The 27570-nt window shown below is 42.4% G+C and overlaps 1 protein-coding gene across 2 annotated transcripts; it reads right to left on the bottom strand.

Annotated features, from left to right (window-relative positions):
* Nucleotides 1-64: 64 nt before the first annotated feature.
* Nucleotides 65-23433, bottom strand: LOC139576898 (calcium-binding protein 1-like). 2 transcript variants are annotated; one of them, XM_071403470.1, is made up of 7 exons: nucleotides 22421-23433; nucleotides 4100-4130; nucleotides 3842-3985; nucleotides 3624-3733; nucleotides 3419-3493; nucleotides 3237-3309; nucleotides 65-2714 (listed from the first exon to the last, which is right to left on the bottom strand). In XM_071403470.1, the coding sequence occupies exons 1-7, from the start codon at nucleotides 23120-23122 to the stop codon at nucleotides 2689-2691; spliced, it is 1161 nt and encodes a 386-aa protein (XP_071259571.1). In that variant the 5' UTR covers nucleotides 23123-23433; the 3' UTR covers nucleotides 65-2688. The 2 variants fall into 2 exon arrangements, with proteins under 2 accessions (XP_071259571.1, XP_071259572.1); XM_071403471.1 differs by lacking the exon at nucleotides 22421-23433 and adding an exon at nucleotides 4268-5595.
* Between the last annotated feature and the right edge of the window lie 4137 nt (nucleotides 23434-27570).

Genomic DNA, 27570 nt, shown 5'->3' with positions numbered 1-27570 from the left:
AAATGTAGGCAAGCAATAAACATTTAAGAACAACTACTAGTCGAATAAGACATGGGAGAGATGATGAATTTTGGCAAATAGATTTATTTATAGACTAATACACTTGAAACACATAGTCAAACCGAAAACTGCAGACATTACTAGTGCCACCCCCGCGATCAAACCGACATGAATAAATAAAATGATACGCAGCCTAACGTGATCAGAAATCCCAACTAGCAAGCAAATCCGAGCAATGAAGAATTGAGTGCGTACGCGTTCTTCACGCGAAGGGGGGGGATTCTGGAGGGGAGGGGGTTCTGGCAGGGGTGAGATTTTCGGCACAACACCGGTACCCCTGTATATAGCCTCGTTACTGTTATTTTATTGTGTTACTTTTGAAAACTTATTTAGTAAATCTTTTCTTAACTCTTATTTTTCTTAACACTGCATTGTTGGTTATGTGGTTGTAAGTAAACGTTTCACGGTAAGGTCTACCTACACCTGTTGTATTCCGCGAATGTGACAAATTACATTTGATTAAATAAAAAAATGCGTCTATCGAAGAACTTGCTAACTCATTTATTGTAGCTGCAGCGTGAGTGGAAGTATAGAGAAGCGCATTTTATGTTTTGTAATAGTGTTGAATAAAAACAGTGTTGACAGTGCTGAATAAAAACGTTGTCATTAACTCACTCATATAAACAGCAACTCTTTACTGTATTCTTTAAAAGTATTTATCTGAACATGGTTTTAAAAGTTATGAATTCTCACATTGGCTAGTATCAAACTTTTCTGTCGCCGGGGTCCTCCTGTCTTGGAAGCTTGTAGGCACGGTGATGTGAGCTATCCGATTGACCAGCAGAGTAGGCGCACTCGATCTAGCCACAGATCTCCCTGGTCTGCCGGGTAGGCGGAGTTTGGCGATGACTAGGCGATCAACCAGTCGATCGCGATCGAACAATTGGTGACCACTGGTTTAGAAACTGTGCCCTGGGTTTTGATCAACCACAACAGACCATGCCGATATGTTGTCACTTTAGCAAAACACAACCTGTAGCCTACATAATCACATCAACAGATGACAATTCAGCAATACACAAAACACAATTCACACACAATATGCATACAGCGAACACTATGATGAAAGAAACCTGTACCTGACTTTTTTAAAGTGCTGTGTAGCTAGCTGTATGCTAACGATGAGACAGTTTTATCTCTTGCATCTCTTTAGTTTCGAAAATTGAGAACATCAAGAACTCAAAACAAAATGTATTCTAGACATTTACCACACGATGGGAGCCCGTGCGGATTTTTGGTCCTGTCAAGACAGACCGTAGGGAACAAAGAAGAGAGATGTTGCGCCGCTCCTGCGGATCCAGGTGGAGGAGCGAGACAGTTGCCATGACAACTTGTTCTTCTGTTCCAGCCAGCCAGTCATTCGCGCACCATCGTTGTGTCCTGGTACCATGAAAACGTCTCTTTAGTAACGGTAGTCTCCAAATCATTTCTGTTCTGTCAAGGTCGGCCTTTAGCCATATCTGTTTGAATATTTTCTTAAATTTTGATATTGTTTGAGCCCAGAATGGTCTAGGCCTATTGCTCTGTATTGTTTATCCATTATGCAAAAAATGAAAACGTTTGATATGTCAGTCCAATGTCCTTGTGAGACACTTCTTCACTTCACAGTAGCCCCTAGTATAGGCCCTTTACATGTTTGTCTTGTATTGCAATAGTTAAATCTGTCTCTTCTTTCCTGGCTTTATACCATATAGCTATTTCCCTGGGACTTATTGCATCACTGGAAAAAAACAGGTTCACAAGTAGACATTTATTTTTAGTAGATTGCGTGGCCTACTATATACATTAGACAATGTATTACATTTACTGTCACACCCATACAGATACTATATTTCAAATTAGGTTAGTCTCTGGCATGCATAAAAACAGCACAATGACAAACTAGGACTCTGCAATTTATTTGTCAAACTGTACAGACAGACAGACAGACAGACAGACACAGACAGACAGACAGACAGACAGACAGACAGACAGACAGACAGACAGACAAGATACTGTACACATAAACCATCATGTTTATGCACTGCACACAAATGTGAAGAAAAGCTACTATTTTCCAAATCTGGGGTTGGCGTGTTTGCTGAGGTCCTCTTAGCTCTTGCTTGTCCCATAAACCCAGTGCATTAGAGAGGATCTGGTGCTTTTATGGTGCTGGGTAAACACAGTGATCACCTCACAAAAGATCACAGTGACAAACACACACACAAATAAGACTCTCTGCTTTTCTCACTCTATTACCCAAACTTGAAGAACGTATCAGTAGTCACAAGTAATATTGCCATTTAAAGGTTGAGAAACAAAACTTGCCTAAACAGCAGGCTACACACAAGTGTATACAGTTCGTGGAGGGTTAATAGTGCGGAAACCATTAGCGGGTCAGTCTGTAAGCTACAGTAGAACCTGTCTAAGTTGGAATGTGGGGCTTTAGGGGAAGAACACTATTTTGAGCAGTACCGTGGTCTTCCGTTTCTACTTAGAGGTAAGGGCTTTAATTCCAGTTTTTCTCAGGAAAAGATAGCTCAGAGGTCCAAGTATTTACTCCGTTTCGCTCATTCAATGATGATGACAAAGGGGCAGAGGTTCACATTCAGAATAATTAACTTGAAGCCATATCGACCATGCCTCCTCTCAGCGGGACATCATTCGTACAAACTCTGTGAAAAGAGAGGATAAGATCTGTCAAATATTAGAAGTTCAGTCTGTGTGTGTGTGTGTTAAAATATGCATAGGACATGCAGACTATGTGTGAAAGTGGACAGTATCATATGTTACTGCACATGTCTATATTTGAGTCACAGAGACCAGTGGGGCCCCATAGTTGTCTGCAGCCGACAGACATATTGAATACTGTATCATAATGCATTTACCAGTTTAAGGATTGGGGTATAGGGATTGTGTTCTCGGTGTTATAAGGAAAACACAGGAGGAGACCACACTTTCCTTACATGGTTGAAACAGGCAGTTTGCAAATGTCAAAGCTATTTGAAGCTTTTCCAGAAAGTGGATAAAAGGAAGGAAATATCATGAAATTGAAGAGTAAGGAAGACCAGTTGACATCAAGCGTTTATGAAGCACTCCTGTCCCATCAGCTGAAGACTAGCTTGCACACAGCATGAATAGCAAAATCTGATTTTATTATTCTGTTGGTATAGATAAATAAACTCTGCTCAGCTTACCTTCAAAGTCAACATGCCCATCACCATTCAAGTCGATGTCCCTCAGGATATCTTCTAAGTCCTTGTGGCCAACCTACAGTCCAGTAACAAAGGAGGAATAGGTGTGTGTAAAACAAACAGTTTTTAGTAGTGATGCATACATCGATTAAGCTACTCAGACAGACTTCATTCTGTAACCTCACCTGTTGTCCCAGCAACTTCCTCATGGCTTCTCTTAGCTCAGCTGTGCTTATCGCTCCATCACCATTGGTGTCAAACTTCATGAGGAAAAAACAAATGATCACATTCATAATCCAGAGCATGAAATATTAGACAGACAGGCAATAGAACTACTTTTCTCCGTAATCACCCTCTCCTCCCTCTCTCTCTAGCAATCCAGTTTCTCACCTCTTTGAAGGCATCTCTCAGTTCTTTCACACCAATCATATCTGCAGTTTCAGCGAGAAGTTTGGGGCCCATCAACTCCACAAAATCCTCAAAGTCAACATGACCTCCCACTTCCCAAAAAGAGAAGGAACAAGGGAGAAAATGTTAGGGGAGGGAATTAGCAAACCATGGTGTAATGTACTTGTACTGCAAATATCTAGACTAGGGCACACTCTTACAATTCATGTTGATCTGTTGGCTCAGTTCTATCAACTCCATTTCAGTAGGCATGTATCCCATGGTTCTCATACAGTTTCCCAGGTCTTTACAGCTGATGAAACCATCTTTGTCCTTATCAAACTCCTTAAAAGCATCCCGCAACTCTGCAGAGAGAATACAGAGAAAGATTACTCTCCTGTAATCTGAAAACTCCTGCCACTACCAGAGACACAACTACAGAGAGACAAGCACAGGAACATGAATGAAAAACAACTTACCATCAATCTCCTCTGGCCTCAGGTCTCTGTCCTATTGGGGCAAAGAAGACTGTGTCAGTGTAATCAGAACTTCAAATACAATTAAGTTATTAACAATTAATAAATAAAGATTATGATTAAGTCATTTACAGACAACAATTGTCAAAGTCCATCATATTATATTCTTACACTATCTGATGTTAACAATCCCAGGAACATAGTGACTTCAAAAGGTGAATCTGCGGTCTGCGCCATGATAATCCTCTATCTACTCTGGTGGGACTCAAGCAAGGGACAATAGCTATATAGTCACTGGAATGTTTTCAAACATCTTAATGACTCCCATTCAGACTGCTCCCAGCGTCATCAGAGACAGAGCATAACCGGGAAACGCATGTCTTTCAGTCTGCAAGGAATGTAGCTATGTTCTTTTTTCAGCTCTTGCTTATAATGAAAGCAACCTTTAAAGGATATAGAGGACAGAGAGAGAGAGAGAGAGAGAGAGACATATCCCAGAACCCTTAGGGGTTAATCTGCAGGGAGAAGTGTAAACACAGTGGCCTGAAGAAATACATTTGGTTAAACATCAAACAGCCATCAGAATCCTAAATTAATCCAATAATGGAACAAACTGCAGGGGTTTCTTTTGACATCAGTCACAACACAAACATAGAATGTAAAAGAAAGAGCGTTGACCAAGGAGTACAGTAGCCCCAGGTAGGTAAGTCCCTGTTTGCGGTCTCATCCACATATTTGTACTTTATCTGCCACACACATCATGTCTGGTTACATTTAACATTTTGCCTGGTTCCTCTCTAGGTTTCTTCCTAGGTTTTGGCCTTTCTAGGGAGTTTTTCCTAGCCACCGTGCTTCTACACCTGCATTGCTTGCTGTTTGGGGTTTTAGGCTGGGTGTCTGTACAGCACTTCGAGATATTAGCTGATGTACGAAGGGCTATATAAAATAAACTTGAAATAAACTTGATTGATTTAACACACACGCACACACACGCACGCACACACACACACACACACACACACACATTGATACATCAATGTACACTAAGTATACAAAGCATTAAGAACACCTGCTCTCTCCATGACATAGACTGACCAGGTGCATCCAGGTGAAAGCTATGATCCCTTATTGATGTCACTTGTTAAATCCACTTCGATCAGTGTAGATGAAGGGGTGGATACAGGTTAAAGAAGGATTTTTAAGCGTTGAGATAATACACGTAGAATGTGTATGTGTGCCATTCATATTGTGAATGGGCAACACAAAAAATGTAAGTGCCTTTGAACGGGGTATGGTAGTAGGTGCCAGGCGTACAGGTTTGTGTCAAGAAACTGCAATGCTGCTGGGTTTTTCACACTCAACAGTTTCCCGTGTGTATCAAGAATGGTCCACCACCCAAAGGACATTCAGGCAACTTGACACAACTGTGGGATGCATTGTAGTCAATATGGGGTAGCATCCCTGTGGAACGCTTTCGACAGCTTGTAGAGTCCATGCCCGACAAATTGAGGCTGTTCTGAGGGCAAAAGCGGGTGCAACTCATTATTAGAAAGGTGTTCTTAATGTTTGGCATACTCAGTGCATATGTGTTTGTGTGTGTCCAGACTTACTTACAGCCTGCCTGATATCGGCCAGGCTCTTGAGCAGGAAGATGCAGGTGGGCCCCATAATGTTGTGAATGAGAGCGCAGTTTTGTGCTAGGGTTATGAGCGGCTCCTGATAGGCCCCTCAAATGGGGAGGCCCCTTTCATCATAGGACTGCACCACCTCTGTACTGCCTCCTGTCTTCCTGGACCAGCTTTCCAGGGGGGCCAGGGAGGTTCGGGTATAGGGGGACAGAGACAGTGTTAGAGACCCGTAGTCAACAGCAGCTTCGGGACAGAATGAACTCAGAGGTAGAGTTGAGAGGGAGTAGTAAGTCAATTTGATGTGTATAGCGTCAGTGAGTCTCTAATTTCTCAAAAATCTACATGCCTTGTCAAATAAATCTGATAGAAAAAAAATAACATTGTAAGGGCTGTAGTGCATAATATCCTTTCATATGAACGACCTGCTCAATGTGTTTAGGGCCTGTCATGACGTTGCCTGTTTAGGTACATAAAGCCCATTCCCCTCTCCCTGCCACTCCCTGCCTCCCCCTTTCCTCCTTCAACCCATGCTGTGGTCACAGAGAGACGTCGTAAATTCCTGAGAATCTCCTCATGGCCAAACAGTATTAGAGAGAGGGTAAACTTTCAGGACAAAGGAAGTTTCTTCCACCTCACAGAACTTGAGGTAGGAACAGATTTCATGTTCGTGAAAAAGTATAAAAGATCGGTGAAGATTCCAGCTATTAACCGGTCCGTTTGTCACAATGTGGGAAACTCATGGGAGACTGTGTGGCTACATTACCATACTGCTGTTTATATAATAACCTCAGATATGAGGTTTACATCTGTTTGTTGTATAAAATGAATGAGTATGATACTGTTGGTATAATTGTGTAATATGATTTTGGACTGTTTAATGAAGAAAAATACAAATCCCTTTTGATTTGAACTAAATCCGAGGACCCGCCCCTGAGCCAGTTGGGTCAGACATCCTGGGACAGCCCCTCTCTGCAATCCGAATAAAAACCCAACTCTGAGAAATTATCAGCAGACCATGTTTTTTCTCCATTAGGAGGAGAACGAAGGTTGAGTACCATTGCTGAATCTGTTAACCATACCACGTGGTTAAACTCTTAGACGAATAAGAACAAGTCTTTGATATTGACTACTAGTCTGCAGCTAGGAATTCGGTATCATTGAACGCGAAGAACGACAACCGCCGAAACATCCATTCTATAACGAATGTCACTCTGAACTATCCACAATAACCAAGACAGAGACGGACGAATCTCTCCAACAGAAACTAACTTTTCTCCAGCGATCAAGACGACACACTGAGCGTAAATATATATATATATTGATTGCAATTGTTCCCGAATGAGTGAGCGTTCATGTGTAAAGGATTAGCATGTCAATTGTTATAATTATGAACTCTGTAGTGACTTCTTAGTCGAACCCCAATTTTCCCTTTGTCTAACAAGCCGCCATGCCGGTTCAGCCCACTAGGGCATATTTCTCCCATCATTTCATGTAACCATTTTAAGTTTGTTTGTTTGTTTATGCATTTCTGTGAATTACTTAGTTAGTAATAAATAAATGATTTAAGACAATTGATGTATGGATGACTCATAGTGAAGACTGGGTTCGTGCAGATAACCAACAATTTACGACGTTTGGAATGAGACTAACGTGAGGTAAAATAAATAAATCATTAATCAGAAGACTATTGATCAGATATGAAAATATCTGAAAGGTTATATTGGGAAATTATAACTTTGTAATCTGACTACTTTCCCTGGTGCTCCCAAATTCATAGTTAATTAGTTACGTTATTAATCAGTTGATCGCGTAATCCCTAATTACAGGAATCTTTGATATAAACTATAAGTCTTCAATTTAATGATAGCAAAGACACGACAGGCCCTACCTTTGACCTGTTAATTCTGTCATGCTACAGTCATGTTGTAATACTTATCAGTCAGTAGCTTGTGCTGCTTGCTACTTTTGATCAAATTTCCTTTATGCTAGTCTAGCAGGAATTATCGACAGCTTTCACACCCAAAAGCCCTCTCCTATTTAATAAATTACTCCCATTCATCCTACTCCCACTTCCTAATTTATTAAAGTGTTTTTTGTTTTTTACATAAACCTTTCACACAGGAAACATGACTGATTGCAATAATTATAGTAGATCTGCTAATGCTGCCAGCGGGATTGGGGTCTGTTAGCAAGCCTGTTGACACATCAGTGGAGACTTTTACAGTGCTTGTAATCAGTAACGTCACACTTGCTGTCATTGCTGTCAGTAAAATGTGTTCTAAATGTGAATGTTTTAGTGTGTGTGTGTGTGGGTGTGGGTGTGTGTTTGAGACAGAGAGAGAGAGAGAGAGAGAGAGAGAGAGAGAGAGAGAGAGAGAGAGAGAGAGAGAGAGAGAGAGAGAGAACGAGAGAGAGAGAGAGAGAGGGCGCAAAAGAGAGGGGTGGAGGGACTGTAAATCCACATCAATAAAAAAGTGTGTGGACAACTTTCCATTCTTTCATCATAACAGTTTACTGGTCACATCATGTAGACTGGCACTTGAGACCTATACACTGTCAAAACGACAGTAAGCACACACACAGGGGGAAAGGCGAGAAAGACTAGTGGATGAAAGGCAGAGAATAGATGGAAGAGAAGATACTTTCTTTCAGTGAACTAGGACTGAACTCACACGTGTATTCCATTTAACTCTTAATCCTCTACTATAACCTGGATCTGCTACTAGAACCTGGATCTGTCCATCATTCTACACTGATGCCAAAGACTTCACTTGCAATTTTTTTTCTACGACAGAGCATGTTTCAATAGGCAGGCCAAGTATAGGTATAAATAGTCATGTAAGAGGCATTGTGAAAGTAGTAGATGTCCCCAAAAAATGTTTTGCTGTCATGAGTGAAATATAATTGTAAAAACGTGGCCTGACATGAGTAGACAAACAGTATAAAAATACTCTTCATCACTTTGTAAACTAATTTACACAGATGAAGAGCTCTGCAGTCTACAGACTGTTATGAACTTTACTGTATATGTAATAAATCAAGTGACTTGTTCTTATTCTAGTAATACAGTACCAGTCAAAAGTTTGGACACACCTACTCATTCAAGGGATTTTCTTTATTTTTACTATTTTCTGCATTGTAGAATACTATGAAATAACACATATGGAATCATGCAGTAATGAAAAAAGTGTTAAACAAATCAAAATATATTTTATATTCAAAGTAGCCACCATTTGCCTTGATGACAGCTTTGCACACTCTTGGCATTCTCTCAACCAGCTTCATGAAGAATGCTTTTCTAACAGTCTTGAAGGAGTTCCCACATATGCTGAGCACTTGTTGGCTGCTTTTCCTTCACTATGCGGTCCAACTCATCCAAAAACATCTCAATTGGGTTGAGATCAGGTGATTGTGAAGGTCAGGTCATCTGATGCAGCACTCCATCACTCTCCTTGGTCAAATAGCCCTTACAAGCCCTGGAGGTGTGTTGGGTCATTGTCCTGTTGAAAAACAAATGACAGTCCCACTAAGCGCAAACCAGATGGGATGACGTATCACTGCAGAATGCTGTGATAGCCATGCTGGTTAAGTGTGCCTTGAATTCTAAATAAATCACTGACAGTACCACCAGCAAAGCACCCCCCCCCCCACCATCACACCTACTCTTCCGTGCTTCACCGTGGGAACCACACATGCAAAGATCATCCATTCACCTACTCTGCGTCTCACAAAGACACGGCGGTTGGAAGCAAAAATCTCAAACTTGGACTCATCAGGCCAAAGGACAGATTTCCACCGGTCTAATGTCCAATGCTCGTGTTTCTTGGGCCAAGCAAGTCTCTTCTTATTATTGGTGTCCTTTAGTGGTGGTTTCTTTGCAGCAATTCGACCATGAAGGCCTGATTCACGCAGTCTCCTCTGAACAGTTGATGTTGAGATGTGTCTGTTACTTGAACTCTGTGAACCCCTCTTTTACGCTGCTGCTGCTCTCTGTTTATCATATATGCATAGTCACTTTAACTATACATTAATGTACATACTACCTCAATTGGCCCGACTAACCAGTGCTCCCGCACATTGGCTAACCGGGCTATCTGCATTGTGTCCCACCACCCGACAAACACTCTTTTTACGCTACTGCTACTCTCTGTTCATCATATATGCATAGTCACTTTAACCATATCTACATGTACATAATACCTCAATAAGCCTGACTAACCGGTGTCTGTATATAGCCTTGCTACTGTAATTTTCAAATGTCTTTTTACTGTTGTTTTATTTCTTTACTTACCTACACACAAACACACTTTTTCCCCCCCCGCACTATTGGTTAGAGCCTGTAAGTAAGCATTTCACTGTAAGGTCTACACCTGTTGTATTCGGCGCATGTGACAAATAAACTTTGATTTGATTTGAACTTATCCTCTGCAGTAGAGGTAACTCTGGGTCTTCCTTTCCTGTGGCGGTCCTCATGAGAGCCAGTTTCATCATAAAGCTTGATGGTTTTTGCGACTGCACTTGAAGAAACTTTCAAAGTTCTTGAAATCTTCCCGAATGACTGACCTTCATGTCTTAAAGTAATGATGGGCTATTGTTTCTCTTTGCTAATTTGAGCTGTTCTTGACAAACTATGGACTTGAGCTGTGTTTGAATACCCATAATAACATACTGTATACAACATACTTAATGAGTATATACTACATACTATTATTTCATTTTAGTATACTGTAAATGAATGGTATCGTTTCAGTTGAGCATACTGGCGCTTCGCCTGTTAACCGGAAGTTGATGGTGTTGCTATGCAACCTCTTGCTAGCTTGTTAGCATAACAAATGACTAGATAGACATTTTATGATGTCGGGTGTGTTCGTAAATTCAATCTGGAGTGCAAGAGAGCATTCTGGGCATTCGTAAATTCAGAGTGTTTTACTCTGGCCGAGGAGTAGGGTTAGGGATCCGAGCATTCTGACCTTACAACGGCAGTCAAGCACCCAAGCTAGCTACTTCCAGACACAAATGAGAGAGCACCTCACTCTGACCATTTTACTCGCCCTAGCAGAGCTGGTTAGGCTGTTTTCATGTTATCCAGATTGTTGGTGACTGTAACTGTGCTGCTGGATACAATTTAATTACAATTTTTTTTGCAACTTTTACTGACACTCTGACTCTGGCACACTATGAAATCGGAGTAGATAGCCAGAATTAACAATGTCCATTGAGAACGCACAACAACTATAACACTTAGCTAAGAATTACGTGAATAATCAAGTCAATAAATGTTGGGTAGTTATTTAGCATATAGTTAATATCCTGCCTGGCAAGTTTGATGTATTAGCCAACTAGGTAACTAGCTAACATACCGGCACATACTGCTGTAATGCTATGCATTTCATAAGGATAGCGTAGCTAACAAATTGTCAGCCAACATAACGTGTAACCTAACTTATTTGAAAAGTAATTTCTTTATTACATTGCTTAACATTTTCTTAAAAAATGACATAATTAGTTAAAGCAATGCATTTGTAACCACTCTCGTCGGACTTCGGCTGTATATTTTCCACCATTTTCTTCAAATCTGAAAATGTGAAGCCACGTCCATTTTCTGAAAAATTGCATTATGGGCCCTAAAAGCATGGATTGAGTGTCCGCTGCTTGTATACTTCGTATTTTGGCAAATTTAGTACGACATCCGGGAACTTTTGGCATACTAACAATATCCATAGAATGACCAATAAGCATACTACATACTCAATTGACGTCGCAAATAGTATGGTTAGTATGAGTATTTGAACACAGCTCTGGTCTTATACCAAATAGGGCTAACTTCTGTATACCACCACTACCTTGTCACAACACAACTGATTGGCGAATTAAGAAGGAAAGAAATTCCACAAATTTACTTTTAACAAGGCACACCTGTTAATTGAAATGCATTCCAGGTGGTTGAGCTGGTTGGGAGAATGCCAAGAGTGTGCAAAGCTGTCATCAAAGCAAAGGGTGGCTACTTTGAAGAATCTCAAATATAAAATATATTTTGATTTGTTTAACACTTTTTTGGTTACTACATGATTCCATATGTGTGATTTCATACCTTTGATGTCTTCACTATTATTCTACAATGTAGAAAATAGTAAAAATAAAGAAAAACCCTGGAATGAGTAGGTGTGTCCAAACTTTTGACTGGTACTGTATATTTGACATAATTGTCAGGTGGTAGATTAAAACAAAATAAGCATTGGATAGTAACAAAATAAAGTCTCCTCATCAGAGCAACAGTTTCACACTCCAACTGTAAATATGAATGTTCCTAAATACACCACACAGTAGTAAAGGCAGTTCTACAAATTAGGTGTAATAAAAAACCCTTTCACATTTAATCACTTTTTCAATTAGCATATCTCTGTACAGCATTTTGTACAAATTGTGAAATAGTCCAGCACATGGGAACAGACACAAGACATAGAGGATAGACAGCTGGAGAGGTAGAGCACATGCGCTATAGTCAGGGTTAGGTAGGTAACTTTGTAACTGTATTCCGTTACAGTTACTAGTTACCTGTCCAAAATTGTAATCAGTAATGTAACTTTTGGACTACCAAATCTCAGTAACGTAATCTGATTACTTCAGACTACTTTACCCTTAAGAGGCATTCAAAGAACACAAAAAAGATCCATCAAATGCATTTGGTGTGTCATCATTGCGGTCTCTGACTTTTCAATGCTGAATTGAATGTCATTAAGAAAACAGAAAAGTGTCATAATGTATTTTTTTCGCAAACATCCTTTCTGAATTTAAAAATAATCCAAGAAGTAATCATCTAGTTTTTCAAATGTATATGTAATCTGATTTCAATATTTTTTTCTGGTAACGTATCCGTACAGTTACAGTATTTTGTAATCAGATTACATGTAAACGATTACATGTAATCAATTACTCGTCAACCCTGGCTACAGTGCATCACATTAAATACAACCTTACCTTTTTGGAGAGGCTTCTAAAAGGAGATTTTACACAGTTCCCAATGGTAGAAAACAAGGGTTTGTACCAGACTTAAAAAGACCATAATGGTCTTTCTGAGAGGGTTTGGAGGAGAGGAGAGTTAACACAGGTTTGAGGTAGATCCATGTGGATAGAGGTCGAGAGCTTCAAGATCCTTGGTGTCCACATCACCAACAAACTATCATGGTCCAAACACACCAAGACAGTTGTGAAGAGTGCACAACAACGCCTATTCCCCCTCAGGAGACAGAAAAGATTTGGCATGGGTACTCGGATCCTCAAAAAGTTCTACAGCTGCACCATCGAGAGCATCCTGACTGGTTGCATCACTGCCTGGTATGGCAACTGGTCGGCATCTGACCGCAATGCGCTACAGAGGGTAGTGTGTACAGCCCAGTACATCACTGGGGCCAAGCTTCCTGCTATCCAGGACCTCTATACCAGGCGGTGTCATAGGCACTAAAAATTGTCAAAGACTCCAGCCACCCTAGTCATAGACTGTTCTCTCTGCTACTGCATGTCAAGCAGTACAGGAGCGCCAAGTCTAGGTCCAAAAGGCTCCTTAACAGCTTCTACCCTCAAGCCACAAGACTGCTGAACAGTTAATCAAATGGCTACCCAGACTAATTGAATTGACCCTTCGTTTTTCTTCACGCTGCTGCTACTCGCTGTTTATTATCTATGCATAGTCACTTTACCCCTACCTACACTACCGTTCAAAAGTTTGGGGTCATTTAGAAATTTCAGAAATTCAATGTTTTGTATACTCAGTGTAGATTTATGGTAATTAATTGTGAATATTAATGAATGAGGTAGTCATGATTTAACAGACATACCATTCAAAAGTTTGGGGTCAGTTAGAAATGTCCTTGTTTTCCATGAAAACATAAATGAAATTAGTTGCAAAATGAATAGGAAATATAGTCAAGACGTTGACAAGGTTATAAATAATGATTTTTAATTGAAATAATAATTGTGTCCTTCAAACTTAGCTTTCGTCAAAGAATCCTCCATTTGCAGCAATTACAGCCTTGCAGACCTTTGGCATTCTAGTTGTCAATTTGTCGAGGTAATCTGAAGAGATTTCATCCCATGCTGGTGGACTTCCGGCGCAGACAGAGATGGCCGCCTCGCTTCGCGTTCCTAGGAAACTATGCAGTATTTAGTATTTTTACGTGTTATTTCTTACATTGGTACCCCAGGTAATCTTAGGTTTTATTACATACAGTCGGGAGGAATTACTGAATATAAGAGCAACGTCAACTCACCATCATTACGACCAGGAATATGACTTTCCCGAAGCAGATCCTGTGTTTTGCCTTCCACCCAGGACAATGGATCTGATCCCAGCCAGCGAACCTAAACAACGTCGCCGTAAAAGGGGCAAACGAAGCAGTCTTCTGGTCAGGCTCCGGAGATGGGCACATCGCGCACCACTCCCTAGCATACTACTCGCCAATGTCCAGTCTCTTGACAACAAGGTTGATGAAATCCGAGCAAGGGTTGCCTTCCAGAGAGACATCAGAGACTGTAACGCTCTTTGCTTCACGGAAACATGGCTCACTCGAGAGACGCCATCGGAGTCAGTGCAGCCAGCTGGTTTCTTCACGCATCGCGCCGACAGAAACAAGCATCTTTCTGGTAAGAAGAGTGGCGGGGGGGGTATGCCTTATGATTAACGAGACGTGGTGTGATCATAACAACATGCAGGAACTCAAGTCCTTCTGTTCACCTGACTTAGAATTCCTCACAATCAAATGTCGACCGCATTATCTACCAAGGGAATTCTCTTCAATTATAATCACAGCCATATATATTCCCCCCCCAAGCAGACACATCTATGGCCTTGAACGAACTTTATTTGACTCTATGTAAACTAGAAACCACATATCCTGAGGGTGCATTCATTGTAGCTGGGGATTTTAACAAGGCTAATCTGAAAACAAGACTCCCTAAATTCTATCAGCATATCGATTGCGCAACCAGGGCTGGTAAAACCCTGAATCATTGTTATTCTAACTTCTGCGACGCATATAAGGCCCTCCCCCGCCCTCCTTTCGGAAAAGCTGACCACGACTCCATTTTGTTGCTTCCAGCCTACAGGCAGAAACTAAAACAAGAAGCTCCCGCGCTCAGGTCTGTTCAACGCTGGTCCGACCAATCTGATTCCACGCTTCAAGACTGCTTCGATCACGTGGATTGGGATATGTTCCGCATTGCGTCCAACAACAACATTGCCGAATACGCTGATTCGGTGAGCGAATTCATTAGAAAGTGCATCGGCGATGTCGTACCCACAGCAACTATTAAAACATTCCCAAACCAGAAACCGTGGATTGATGGCAGCATTCGCGCGAAACTGAAAGCGCGAACCACTGCTTTTAACCAGGGCAAGGTGACCGGAAACATGACCGAATACAAACAGTGTAGCTATTACCTCCGCAAGGCAATCAAACAAGCTAAGCGTCAGTATAGAGACAAAGTAGAGTTGCAATTCAACGGCTCAAACACAAGAGGTATGTGGCAGGGTCTACAGTCAATCACGGATTACAAAAAGAAAACCAGCCCCGTCGCGGACCAGGATGTCTTGCTTCCAGACAGACTAAATAACTTCTTTGCTCGTTTTGAGGACAATACAGTGCCACTGACACGGCCCGCTACCAAAACCTGCGGACTCTCCTTCACTGCAGCCGATGTGAGTAAAACATTTAAACGTGTTAACCCTCGCAAGGCTGCAGGCCCAGACGGCTTCCCCAGCCGCGTCCTCAGAGCATGCGCAGACCAGCTGGCTGGTGTGTTTATGGACATATTCAATCAATCCTTACCCCAGTCTGCTGTTCCCACATGCTTCAAGAGGGCCACCATTGTTCCTGTTCCCAAGAAAGCTAAGGTAACTGAGCTAAACGACTACCGCCCCGTAGCACTCACTTCCGTCATCATGAAGTGCTTTGAGAGACTAGTCAAGGACCATATCACCTCCACCCTACCTAACACCCTAGACTCACTCCAATTTGCTTACCGCCCCAATAGGTCCACGGACGACGCAATCGCAAGCACACTGCACACTGCCCTAACCCATCTGGACAAGAGGAATACCTATGTGAGAATGCTGTTCATCGACTACAGCTCAGCATTTAACACCATAGTACCCTCCAAACTCGTCATCAAGCTCGATACCCTGGGTCTCGACCCCGCCCTGTGCAACTGGGTACTAGACTTCCTGACGGGCCGCCCCCAGGTGGTGAGGGTAGGTAACAACATCTCCACCCCACTGATCCTCAACACTGGGGCCCCACAAGGGTGCGTTCTGAGCCCTCTCCTGTACTCCCTGTTCACCTACGACTGCGTGGCCATGCACGCCTCCAACTCAATCATCAACTTTGCGGACGACACTACAGTGGTAGGCTTGATTACCAAGAACGACGAGACGGCCTACAGGGAGGAGGTGAGGGCCCCCGGAGTGTGGTGTCAGGAAAATAACCTCACACTCAACGTCAACAAAACAAAGGAGATGATTGTGGACTTCAGGAAACAGCAGAGGGAGCACCCCCCTATCCACATCGACGGGACAGTAGTGGAGAGGGTAGTACGTTTTAAGTTCCTCGGCGTACACATCACGGACAAACTGAATTGGTCCACCCACACAGACAGCGTTGTGAAGAAGGCGCAGCAGCGCCTCTTCAACCTCAGGAGGCTGAAGAAATTCGGCTTGTCACCAAAAGCACTCACAAACTTCTACAGATGCACAATCGAGAGCATCCTGTCGGGCTGTATCACCGCCTGGTACAGCAACTGCTCCGCCCACAACCGTAAGGCTCTCCAGAGGGTAGTGAGGTCTGCACAACGCATTACTGGGGGCAAACTACCTGCCCTCCAGGACACCTACACCACCCGATGTCACAGGAAGGCCATAAAGATCATCAAGGACAACAACCACCCGAGCCACTGCCTGTTCACCCCGCTATCATCCAGAAGGCGAGGTCAGTACAGGTGCATCAAAGCAGGGACCGAGAGACTGAAAAACAGCTTCTATCTCAAGGCCATCAGACTGTTAAACAGCCACCACTAACATCGAGTGGTTGCTGCCAACATACTGACTCAACTCCAGCTCACTTTAATAATGGAAATTGATAAAAAAAAATGATCACTAGCCACTTTAAACAATGCCACCTAATATAATGTATATCTATATACTGTACTCTATATCATCTACTGCATATTGCCATCTTTATGTAATACATGTATCACTAGCCACTTTAAACTATGCACTTTTATGTTTACATACCCTACATTACTCATCTCATATGTATATACTGTACTCGATACCATCTACTGCATCTTGCCTATGCCGTTCTGTACCATCACTCATTAATATATCTTTATGTACATATTCTTTATCCCTTTACACTTGTGTGTATAAGGTAGTAGTTGTGGAATTGTTAGGTTAGATTACTCGTTGGTTATTACTGCATTGTCGGAACTAGAAGCACAAGCATTTCGCTACACTCGCATTAACATCTGCTAACCATGTGTATGTGACAAATAAAATTAGATTTGATTTGGTTCCTGAAGCACCTCCCACAAATTGGATTGGCTTGATTGGTACTTCTTACGTACCATACGGTCAAGCTGCTCCCACAACAGCTCAATAGGGTTGACATCCGGTGACTGTGCTGGCCACTCCATTATAGACAGAATACCAGCTGACTGCTTCTTCCTTAAAAGGTTATTGCAGAGTTTGGAGCTGTGCTTGGGTCATTGTCCTGTTGTAGGAGGAAATTGGCTCCAATTAAGTGCCATCCACAGGGTATGGCATGGCATTGCAAAATAGAGTGATAGCCTTCCTTCTTGAAGTACTCTTTTACCCTGTACAAATCTCCAACTTTACCACCACCAAAGCACCCCCCAGACCATCACATTGCCTCCACCATGCTTGACAGATGGCGTCAAGCACTCCTCCAGCATCTTTTCATTTTTTCTGCGTCTCACGAATGTTCTCCTTTGTGATCCGAACACCTCAAACTTAGATTAGTCTGTACATAACACATTTTTCGAATCTATATCTGTCCAGTGTCTGTGTTCTTTTGCCCATCTTAATCTTTTATTTTTATTGGCCAGTCTGAGATATGGCTTTTTCTTTGCAACTCAGCCTAGAAGGCCAGCATACCGGAGTCACCTCTTCACTGTTGACGTTGAGACTGGTGTTTTGTGGGTACTATTTAATGAAGATGCCAGTTGAGGACTTGTGAGGAATCTGTTTCTCAAATGAGACACTTTAATGTACTTCTCCTCTTGCTCAGTTGTGCACCGGGACCTCCCACTCCTCTTTCTATTCTGGTTAGAGCCAGTGTGCGCTGTTCTGTGAAGGGAGAAGTACACAGCGTTGTACGAGATCTTCAGTTTCTTGGCAATTTCTCACATGGAATAGCCTTCATTTCTCAGAACAAGAATAGACTGACAAGTTTTAGAAGAAAATTATTTGTTACTGGCCATTTTGAGCATGTAATCAAACCCACAAATGCTGATGCTCCAGATACTCAACTAGTCTAAAGAAGGACAGTTTTATTGCTTCTTTAAAATCAGAATAACAGTTTTCAGCTGTGCTAACATAATTAAAAAAGGGTTTTCTAATGATCAATTAGCCTTTTAAAATGATAAACTTGGATTAGCTAACACAACTTGCCATTGGAACACAGGAGTGATGGTTGCTGATAATGGACCTCTGTACGTCTATGTAGATATTCCATAAAAAATCTGCCGTTTCCAGCTACAATAGTCATTTACAACATTAACAATGTCTACACTGTATTTCTGATCAATTTGATGTTATTTTAATGGACAAAAAAATAGCTTCTCTTTAAAAAACAAGGACATTTCTAAGTGACCCCAAACTTTTGAACGGTAGTGTACATGTACATGTACATATTACCTCAATTACCTCGACTAACCTTTACCCCCGCACATTGACCCGGTACCGGTACCCCCTGTATATAACCTTGTTATTGTTATTTTATTGTGTTACTTTCTTTTACTATAGTTTAGTTTGTAAATATTTTCTTAACTCTTTTTTTTCTTAAAACTGCATTGTTGGTTAAGGGCTTGTAAGTAAGCATTTCACGGTAAGGTCTACACATTGTATTCGGCGCATGTGACAACATTTGATTTGAGGCACTGAGTGTAAGAATGATTGTGAGAGAGAGCTGAGCTGCTTAGCACCTAACGAAAGTGGAAACGACAGTGACAGGACCGACAAAAACAGTAAAAGAGAGAGAGAGAGGACAGAGGGAGGGAGGAAGGGAGGAAGAAGGAGTAAGAGGGAGGGAACAAGAGATGGAAAAGGGGGAGAAAGGGGGAGGTAGATCCAACTTTCCCATGAAATGCACAAGCTGAAACAAATAATGCAGAGAGAAGATGCCGATCCTTTACCCACATAGTCTCCTTCCGCCTCTCTTAAAACACATGACACATTCCATTACCTACACAAACATACACGATTCTAATCAGCAGGAAGGTTGTGCAGAGATGTTTAGGGGGTAGCAGGTGTTTAAAAAAAGGCACATCTGTTTAAAAGCGGCAGGATACCATTTTCTGGCACATATAAAGAATGCAAGCTTGACTAAACAACATCAACAATGTTAAGCAAATATATAACAAAATGAGGATAATATGCAGGGAAATTAGCAAAAGTATTTGTAACAATGTTTTTACCATGCGTTAAGTGCAGGTTTAGGTGGGACTAGTAGTAATTCATGGTTTAATGAATGGATTATTATATACTGCTGTGCCATTGAGTGTTTTTAATTCCACTTTCTCTCAACATTGAGTGTTTTTAATTCCACTTTCTCTCAACTGCCAAGCCATGAAAATGATCCCTGACTGTACAGTACTGATGAATAAAGTAGTAGACCGCTACACCTCAAGAGTTTTGTCTTTCAGGCGTATCAGAGGGGGCAATTTGCACTACGGTTGGTTGCACTGCCATTGATATCACAGTTATCACTGTGAGACAAATACAACATGCCCCACTCATTTATTGAGCCATTTCCTTAAATTGTTCATCAATAGGCTATAAATGTAAAACCAGCAAAATATGCAGCTACTTTGGGAGACAGGCATTGAGAATTGGCTGACACATTGGATGACAGTGAAACACGCAGATGGTGTAAGTTATTTGTACAAAATCTCTGATATAACCTTCCTCCCTCGCAATCTCTCTCTCTCTCTCTCTCTCTCTCTCTCAGGTGATGATTAATCTTGGTAGGAGCATATTTAGCTAATGTAGCACTCTTTCTCAGAGTCATGGTGAACTTCAGAACACATCACACATCTGATCAGAGCCATTCTTTGGTTTGCTTGCATCATGTTAGCATCATGCAAATGTGTACGCATGCACATCCACATGTAGACAGTACACATCAAACTCTGTTCAATTTCACATCTGGTTTTAAGCTCTAGATGGAACTCTGACTGTAAAATGACACAGTTCCTTTTAATGTGCCTATAAATAATTCATTGTAAATGTACAGGTACATCGGAGATGAATACATTTTTCTGCTCAACTGTCACCTGGCTCTCTATCTACTACCCCCTATTTTCCCCATCATCCTTCACTCTCCTCCCCTCTCCCCCTCCCATCTCCACCACTCTGTAGACTATGACAAGGTCACACTGACCTAACAGATACAGAGCCAAATGATCAGAGAACGTCATGGAAGGGGAGGGAGAGAAAACCATGGAGGGATGGAGAACGTTGGAGCATTGGATTAATTTTGGAACATTCTGTTATACCGGTAGTCTGTAAGAAAAAAAAGCAACTAGGTAGAATGAGATGGCTGCTTTATTTGTCTCAGAAACATTGTGTCTTACAACACATGCTACATTGGGATCTAATAGAAGATGTGTTACGCTTCTTCCCTGTGCCTCACCACCTCTCAATTAATGTGTCATAAAGAGCTGATTCATATTGCGCTTATGTTTCACTGGCACACACTTCCTGACTGACTCACAGATGACAGGGAAAACACCCGAGAGACAAAACAATTATGTAAATAGATTGACTGCTGAGCTGAAGGTTGTCACAAAGACTCACTGACTTCATTGTTAGAAGCACCAAAGCTTCAGTTTGCAAACGCTCAGCAAAAACACAAAAGGAAACTAATTAAACATTGAGAACACATAATATACTCCACCTAGTCCGCAGGACACTTATTGAATAGATTATAACCAAAGTATGAGGCATAGCATATCACAACACACCATCACGATACAAGTCAAGAGTGATCCACAAAGTAAGTCAAGAGCCCATTCCATGATGCCGCACACTCCCATTGACAGACCAATACCAACTTCCTCTTTATGAACACTAAGGACCCCAGTCTGCAGAAGGGTCAGCGCCAGCACATTACTGTTTACAGAGCAGGGACACAAATCATTCACTAATATAGGAATGTTTTCTGATCTTATCATGTTTCATTTTGAGCAATACTAATACATTATCAGAGTGTCCTCTAGCGTAAAGTGTCATTATAATGCCTGAATGTAGTTACTACTGTATTCCATGTGGCTTATAAGCATCAACGGTATTTGACATATTTTGACATTTACACAACCATCCTAAAACAATTGCTTGAGCTATAGATAGGCATATCTAAACACCAGTAAATCGACTATGTGAAGGCCTATGTCACTATGGAGATTAAGCTCTGTGCATGAATAATAATTGGCTATTTATTTCTGGGCAATAATTTGAATATCTATAAACACATCCAGCACATGTTTGGAAAACACCTGTTCGGAGTGCAGTGACATCTGTGAGGAACATCTAACATCCTTTCATCGTGACCAGATACTTCAAAGTGACTAGGCTACCTTCAAAGTGACTAGGCTACCTTCAAACAGCAAAATACAAAAAAAGGTAGTTCTATTTTTAAATCAATGTATTTATGAATATGCAAATCACATTGATTTCAGTGTAATACAAATGAAGACTTCAGAACCGTTCTCCTCTGCCTCTCTCCTCTCTCATTCCAATGTGTAGGCCTACTACTGTACATCCATGCTGAGAAACCATCAGTCGAGACATGGCTTTATATGGCAATGTATGTCGCTGTGAATATTACAGAGGCAGAAAAATCAGGAACGTAAGGCTAAATTACCTGTGACATCATGGTACATGTGAGGATAACAATTTGTGCACCAAATGTGGGCATTACATTTCTGGATAATTTTATGTGAAATGTACAATGAGGATAGCCTATATGGTTCCCTTTTCACGGTTCATTAACATAGGAGCTCTAATAAGAAGACTCACTGAAGCCCTCTCTGTGCTTTCACAGACAAGCTCATCCATTAATAATGTCATTGATTTACTGAGCTCAGTGAGCCAGGCATGTTCAATGGCTGTACGATTCCACTACAAGACAGTAATGTGACCCTCAAATACTATAGTTTTCATGCACTATCAATTACATTCAGACTACTACCTCTAGCTGAGATCAATACTCTGATAATGGTAGGCCTTCTCCCTCTTAAGAAATAGCCTACATTACTAGGCTAAATAGGCCTTACTGATTATGAAACTATTTGAAGAAGATTAGCCTTATAATTTGTGATTGCAAGTCAATTATTATTTTTCATAAATAAGAAATACTTTTAATTAACAATTTAATGTGTATTATGTTTTAGGCAAGGGTCTTACCTGTCCAAAAACCGAGTTGAGAATTGGCCGCAAAAAGTCAGATTCACAAGATGCTGCGCTGGATCTTCGAGAGCGGTGAGAGGATCGGCTGGATACGGGGATAGGTGAGGAGGACGCTGGGGACGGGATGCTGGTATCCACGCTAGCAGACGAACTGGCCCTTGTATGGTCCCTCGATTCAAACAAGAGCGCGGTGTCGTCTTTGCAGTCTGAGTGGGGCTGTATGCCTATTCTGGGGTCTAAACGGGTAGGGTGAGTGTGGCTGTGGTGTTGTGCAGCTGGCTGGTCATCCCGGGTCGTTTTCCGGTGGTGTCGGTGATGCTTGGATGACTTGCAGCGTTCTCTCACACCTCGACCCACACCATGTTGCTCAGATGGGTCATCCTGGGAGTGGGCGGCGGGAACGTTGGCATGTGGGGCGTGGGGCTGGCTCTTACTAGCTCGGGTCGTCGCCCTATTCCGGGTACCGAGGAGCGAGGGGTGGCACAGGGGTCTCCGCGCAGTAACGTCGCACTCTGCCGACCAGAAAGACTCCTCTGCGGCATTGCTGCTCACTTGACTTGCAGCTGGACGGTGGTGATGATGATGATGATTTTGGTCGGTTCCTGTCGTACGTTCAGGGAAGTGTGTCGATCTTCCGCTTGCCGAGGAAGATTTCAGCAATGAGGTCTTGGATTCGGATTTGGGAAAAGAGGAGCTCATGATTGTGTCTTGCTTCTAGTCTCGTTTCATCCGGTTAACCTACTCATTGCGGTTTAGTTACCCATCAAATATGTAATTTTCTCATATTGTCGGCCCTCGTAAGGTAACAACAACACCATAGCTGCCTTCAAAAGCTATCCTTAAAAGTTGTATTTTACCACCTGATTGCTATGTGGCCCGGCCGCTGATGCAGGGCGCGCGCAGACGCGTAACCAAAATCATAGTGATGAGGGAGAGCACGATGTTCACGTCGCGTCATCCTGTCACTAATGTGAACGTCCCTGGAACCTTGAATTTACCGTGCGTGTTCTGTTGTGGGAGGACCAAACACCGTGCTCATAAATGATTGCGGTAGGCTAAGCTGTCTTCAATTGGAATGGGTCATAATTCAGCAGTAAATGTCAATGCCCATCTCTCGGTTGCCAGCTATGGTAGGCTACATCTCTATTGATTTAAACAGAGAGGGCAAAGCTCCAAAATGAATGCAGATAATAACTATGGATATGGAAACCCATTTCCTCCACCATTTAAAAAAAAAATTCCAAGGCAGTAGGTTTATTTCAATATCAAATAACTTTTGGATAACAATTAATTAAGTACCTTACTGTAATTGTTTACAATTAAAATGGTCAAAAATAAACAAAAATAGCTTCTTAGCAAAGAGCAATTTCTGGGAGGGGTCTGAGGGGGAAGGGGGAAACTGAAAACTAGCTGTTATTGGCAGAGAGATTTGGAACTCTCTTTCTTATTGGTCTGTTAATTTACCACCTGGTGATGTCAACAGGCAGGCCAAAACTCCATCCCACCAAAACAGGGAGACATTTCAGGTGGTCTTTTCAAACAGCTCTTACACTACTAAAAGATCATTATCATAATTTTCACAATTTCACATATTATTCCAGCCTCATAGTGTGGAAATATATATAAAGCACAGGACGATCACATTTTTTGACTGCACTGGGCCTTTAAATGTCAATACTATCTAAAAGTGTTGAGATAGTAGCCTATGTAAACATTGAGATACCCAAGTAACATTTTTTAGATACTAGCCTACCTCAAAATGTTGATATAGTAGATCATAGAGGATCCCTGGGCACCGAAGACGTGAATGTCGATTAAGGCAGCACCCCGCACCCCTCTGATTCAGAGGGGTTGGGTTAAATGTGGAAGACACATTTCAGTTGAAGGCATTCAGTTGTACAACTGACTAGGTATCCCCCCTTTCCCTGTCTTTCTACAGGCTTCACTGTCATGGTGCACAGTCAGTACCACTATGCTCATTGGGTCTTAGCAGGATCAGATGGTGACAGGTGTCCCTGCAGGGTCAGGCAGCCAGCGAAGATCAGTCTGTGACAGCGCAGAGGTTAACTTTTGCAGATACAACACTTTATTCTCTCTGTGCAGCAAACACTGGACAAGCAAGAAGCTTCAAAGATTGGAACTATTTTAAGGCAGTCTGACAAACCTCTAACGTTGATTTCCAAACTGTAACAAGGGTTGATAGAGGCTTTTCCCAATGTCACAAAACATGTAAAACAAAAATGTGAGAAAGACCTGGGAGGCGTAACAATAACGAGGCTACATAAAATGTACCGGGGGTACAGGTTAGTCGAGGTAATTTGTAAAGTGCCTATGCATAGATTATAAACAGCGACTAGCAGCAGTGTAAAAACAAAGTTTAGTTGTTCAGCAGTCTTATGACTTGGGGGTAGAAGCTGTTAAGGAGCCTTTTGGTCCTCGACTTGGCGCTCTGGTACCGCTTGCTGTGCGGTAGCAGAGAGAACAGTCTATGACTTGGATGGCTGGAGTCTTTGACAATTTTTTGGGCCTTCCTCTGACACCTCCTAGTTTATAGGTCCTGGATGTCAAGAAGCCTGGCCACAGTGATGCACTGGGCTGTATGCAATACCCTCTGTAGCGCCTTACGGTCAGATGCTGAGCAGTTGCCATACCAGGCAGTGATGCAACCGGTCAGGATGATCTTGATGGTGCAGCTGTAGAACTTTTTGAGGATATGGGGACCCATGCCAAATCTTTTCAGTCTCCAAAGGGGGAAAAGGTATTATCGTGCACTCTTCACAACGGTCTTGGTGTGTTTGGACCATGATCGTTTGTTGGTGATGTGGACACCAAGGAACTTGAAACTCTCGACCCACTCCACTTCAGTCCTGTCGATGTTAACGGGGGCCTCTTCGGCCCTCCTATATCTTGCTCACATTGAAAGAGAGGTTGTTGTCCTGGCACAAAACTGCCAAGTCTCTGACCACCTCCCTATAGGCTGTCTCATCGTTGTCCGTGATCAGGCCTACCGCTGTTGTGTCATCAGCAAACGTAATGACGGTGTTGGAGTCGTGCTTGGCAATGCAGTCGTGGGTGAACAGGGAGTACAGGAGGGGACTAAGCATGCACCCCTGAGGGGCCCCAGTGTTGAGAATCAACATGACAGATGTGTGGTTGCCTACCTTTACCACCTGGGGGCGGCACGTCAGGAAGTCCAGGATCCAGTTGCAGAGGGAGGTGTTTAGTCCCAGAGTCCTTAGCTTAGTGATAAGCTTTGTGGGCACTATGGTGTCGAACGCTGAGCTGTAGTCAATGAACAGCATTCTCACATAGGTGTTCCTTTTGTCCAGGTGGGAAAGGGCAGTGTGGAGTGCAATTGAGATAGCATCATATGTGGATCTGTTGGGGCGGTATGCGAATTGGAGTGGGTCTAGGGTTTCTGGCATGGTTGGGTTGATGTGAGCCATGACCAGACTTTCAAAGCACTTCATGGCTACCGACGTGAGTGCTACGGGGCGGTAATCATTTAGGCAGGTTACCTTCGCTTTCTTGGGCACAGGGAGACTATGGTCTGTTTGAAACATGTACTGTAGGTATTACAGATTCGGCCAGGGAGAGGTTGAAAATGTCAGTGAAGACACTTGCCAGTTGGTCCGCGCATGCTTTGAGTACACGTCCTGGTAATACGTCTGGCCCCGCGGCTTTGTGAATGTTGACCTGTTTAAAGGTCTTGCTCACTTCGGCTACGGAGAGCGTGATCACACAGTTGTCCGGAACAGCTGGTGCTCTCATGCATGCTTCAGTGTTGCTTGCCTCAAAGCGAGCATAAAAGGCATTTAGCTCGTCTGGTAGGCTCGCGTCACTGGGCAGCTCGTGGCTGGGTTTCCCTTTGTAGTCCGCAATAGTTTTCAAGCCCTGCCACATCCGACGAGTGTCAGAGCCGGTGTAGTAGGATTCAATCTTAGTCCTGTATTGGTGCTTTGCCTGTTTGATGGTTCGTCTGAGGGCATAGCGGATTAGTGTCCCACCCCTTGAAAGCGGCAGGTCTAGCCTTTAGATCAGTGCGGATGTTGCCTGTAATCCATGGCTTTTGTTTGGGAAATGTCAGTACGGTCACTGTGGGGACGACGTCGTCGATGCACTTATTGATGAAGCCGGTGACTGAGGTGGTATACTCCTCAATGTCATTGGATGAATCCCGGAACATATTCCAGTCTGTGCTAACAAAACAGTCCTGTAGCGTAGCATCCGCGTCATCTGACCACTTACGTATTGAGCGAATCACTGGTACTTCCTCCTTTAGTTTTCGCTTGTAAGCAGGAATCAGGAGGATATGATTATGGTCAGATGTGCCAAAATGGAGGGCGAGGGAGAGCTTTGTATGGGTCTCTGTGTGTGGAGAAAAGGTGGTCTAGTTTTTTTTTTACCTGTGATTGCGCATGTGACATGCTGGAATAAATTAGGAAAATGGATTTAAGTTTGCCTGCATTAAAGTCCCCGGCCACTAGGAGCGCCACTTCTGGATGAGCATTTTCTTCTTTGCTTATGGCCTTATACAGATCGTTGAGTGCGGTCTTAGTGGCAGCATCGGTTTGTGGTGGTTAATAGATGGCTACGAATAATATAGATGTGAACTCTCTTGGTAGATAGTGTGGTCTACAGATAATCATGAGGTATTCTACCTCAGGCGAGCAATACCTTGATATTTCTTTAATATTAGACATCGCGCACCAGCAGTTATTGACAAATAGACACACACCCCCGCCCCTCGTCTTACCAGAAATGTTATTATTCTGCTGGATGTGTAAAGCACAAACGGGGAAAGATTTGCATACTGTATGTTATGGTCTTGTGAAGGCCAACTGAATTCTGGCAAAGAATATGTTATTTTATCTCAGCATGTCTACAGGTTTTCCCTTCTTCCTGTTTTTGTTTGCTTGGAAATGTTGATACTGGAGACTGTTATCAGAAGAAACTGTAACATAGCATTTATAGTGGCTAAGAAATGCATTGCTATTAATCGGAAGGTTGGTTATCCTCTCACAGTGTATGGAAGAAATGTCAAGTTATGTACACTAGATTTGTTTTATTACAAGATTTGTATTTGTATTCAGTACGAATCCCCATTAGGTGCTGCCGAGGCAGCAGCTACTCTTCCTGGGGTCCAA

Source organism: Salvelinus alpinus, chromosome 5, assembly GCF_045679555.1.
Source record: "Salvelinus alpinus chromosome 5, SLU_Salpinus.1, whole genome shotgun sequence".
NCBI lineage: Eukaryota > Metazoa > Chordata > Actinopteri > Salmoniformes > Salmonidae > Salvelinus > Salvelinus alpinus.
The sequence above is the reverse complement of the archived record's forward strand: the minus strand, read 5'-3'. Positions and strand labels throughout refer to the sequence as shown.

Coding starts and splice junctions, on each gene's coding strand:
- LOC139576898 (XM_071403470.1), bottom strand. CDS start 23,122: ATGAGCTCCTCTTTTCCCAAATCCGAATCCAAGACCTCATTGCTGAAA. Junction 4,131..22,420: donor TCAACTCGGTTTTTGGACAG/GTAAGACCCTTG, acceptor TTGCCCCAATAG/GACAGAGACCTGAGGCCAGA. Junction 3,494..3,623: donor TGAGAGATGCCTTCAAAGAG/GTGAGAAACTGG, acceptor TTCCTCATGAAG/TTTGACACCAATGGTGATGG.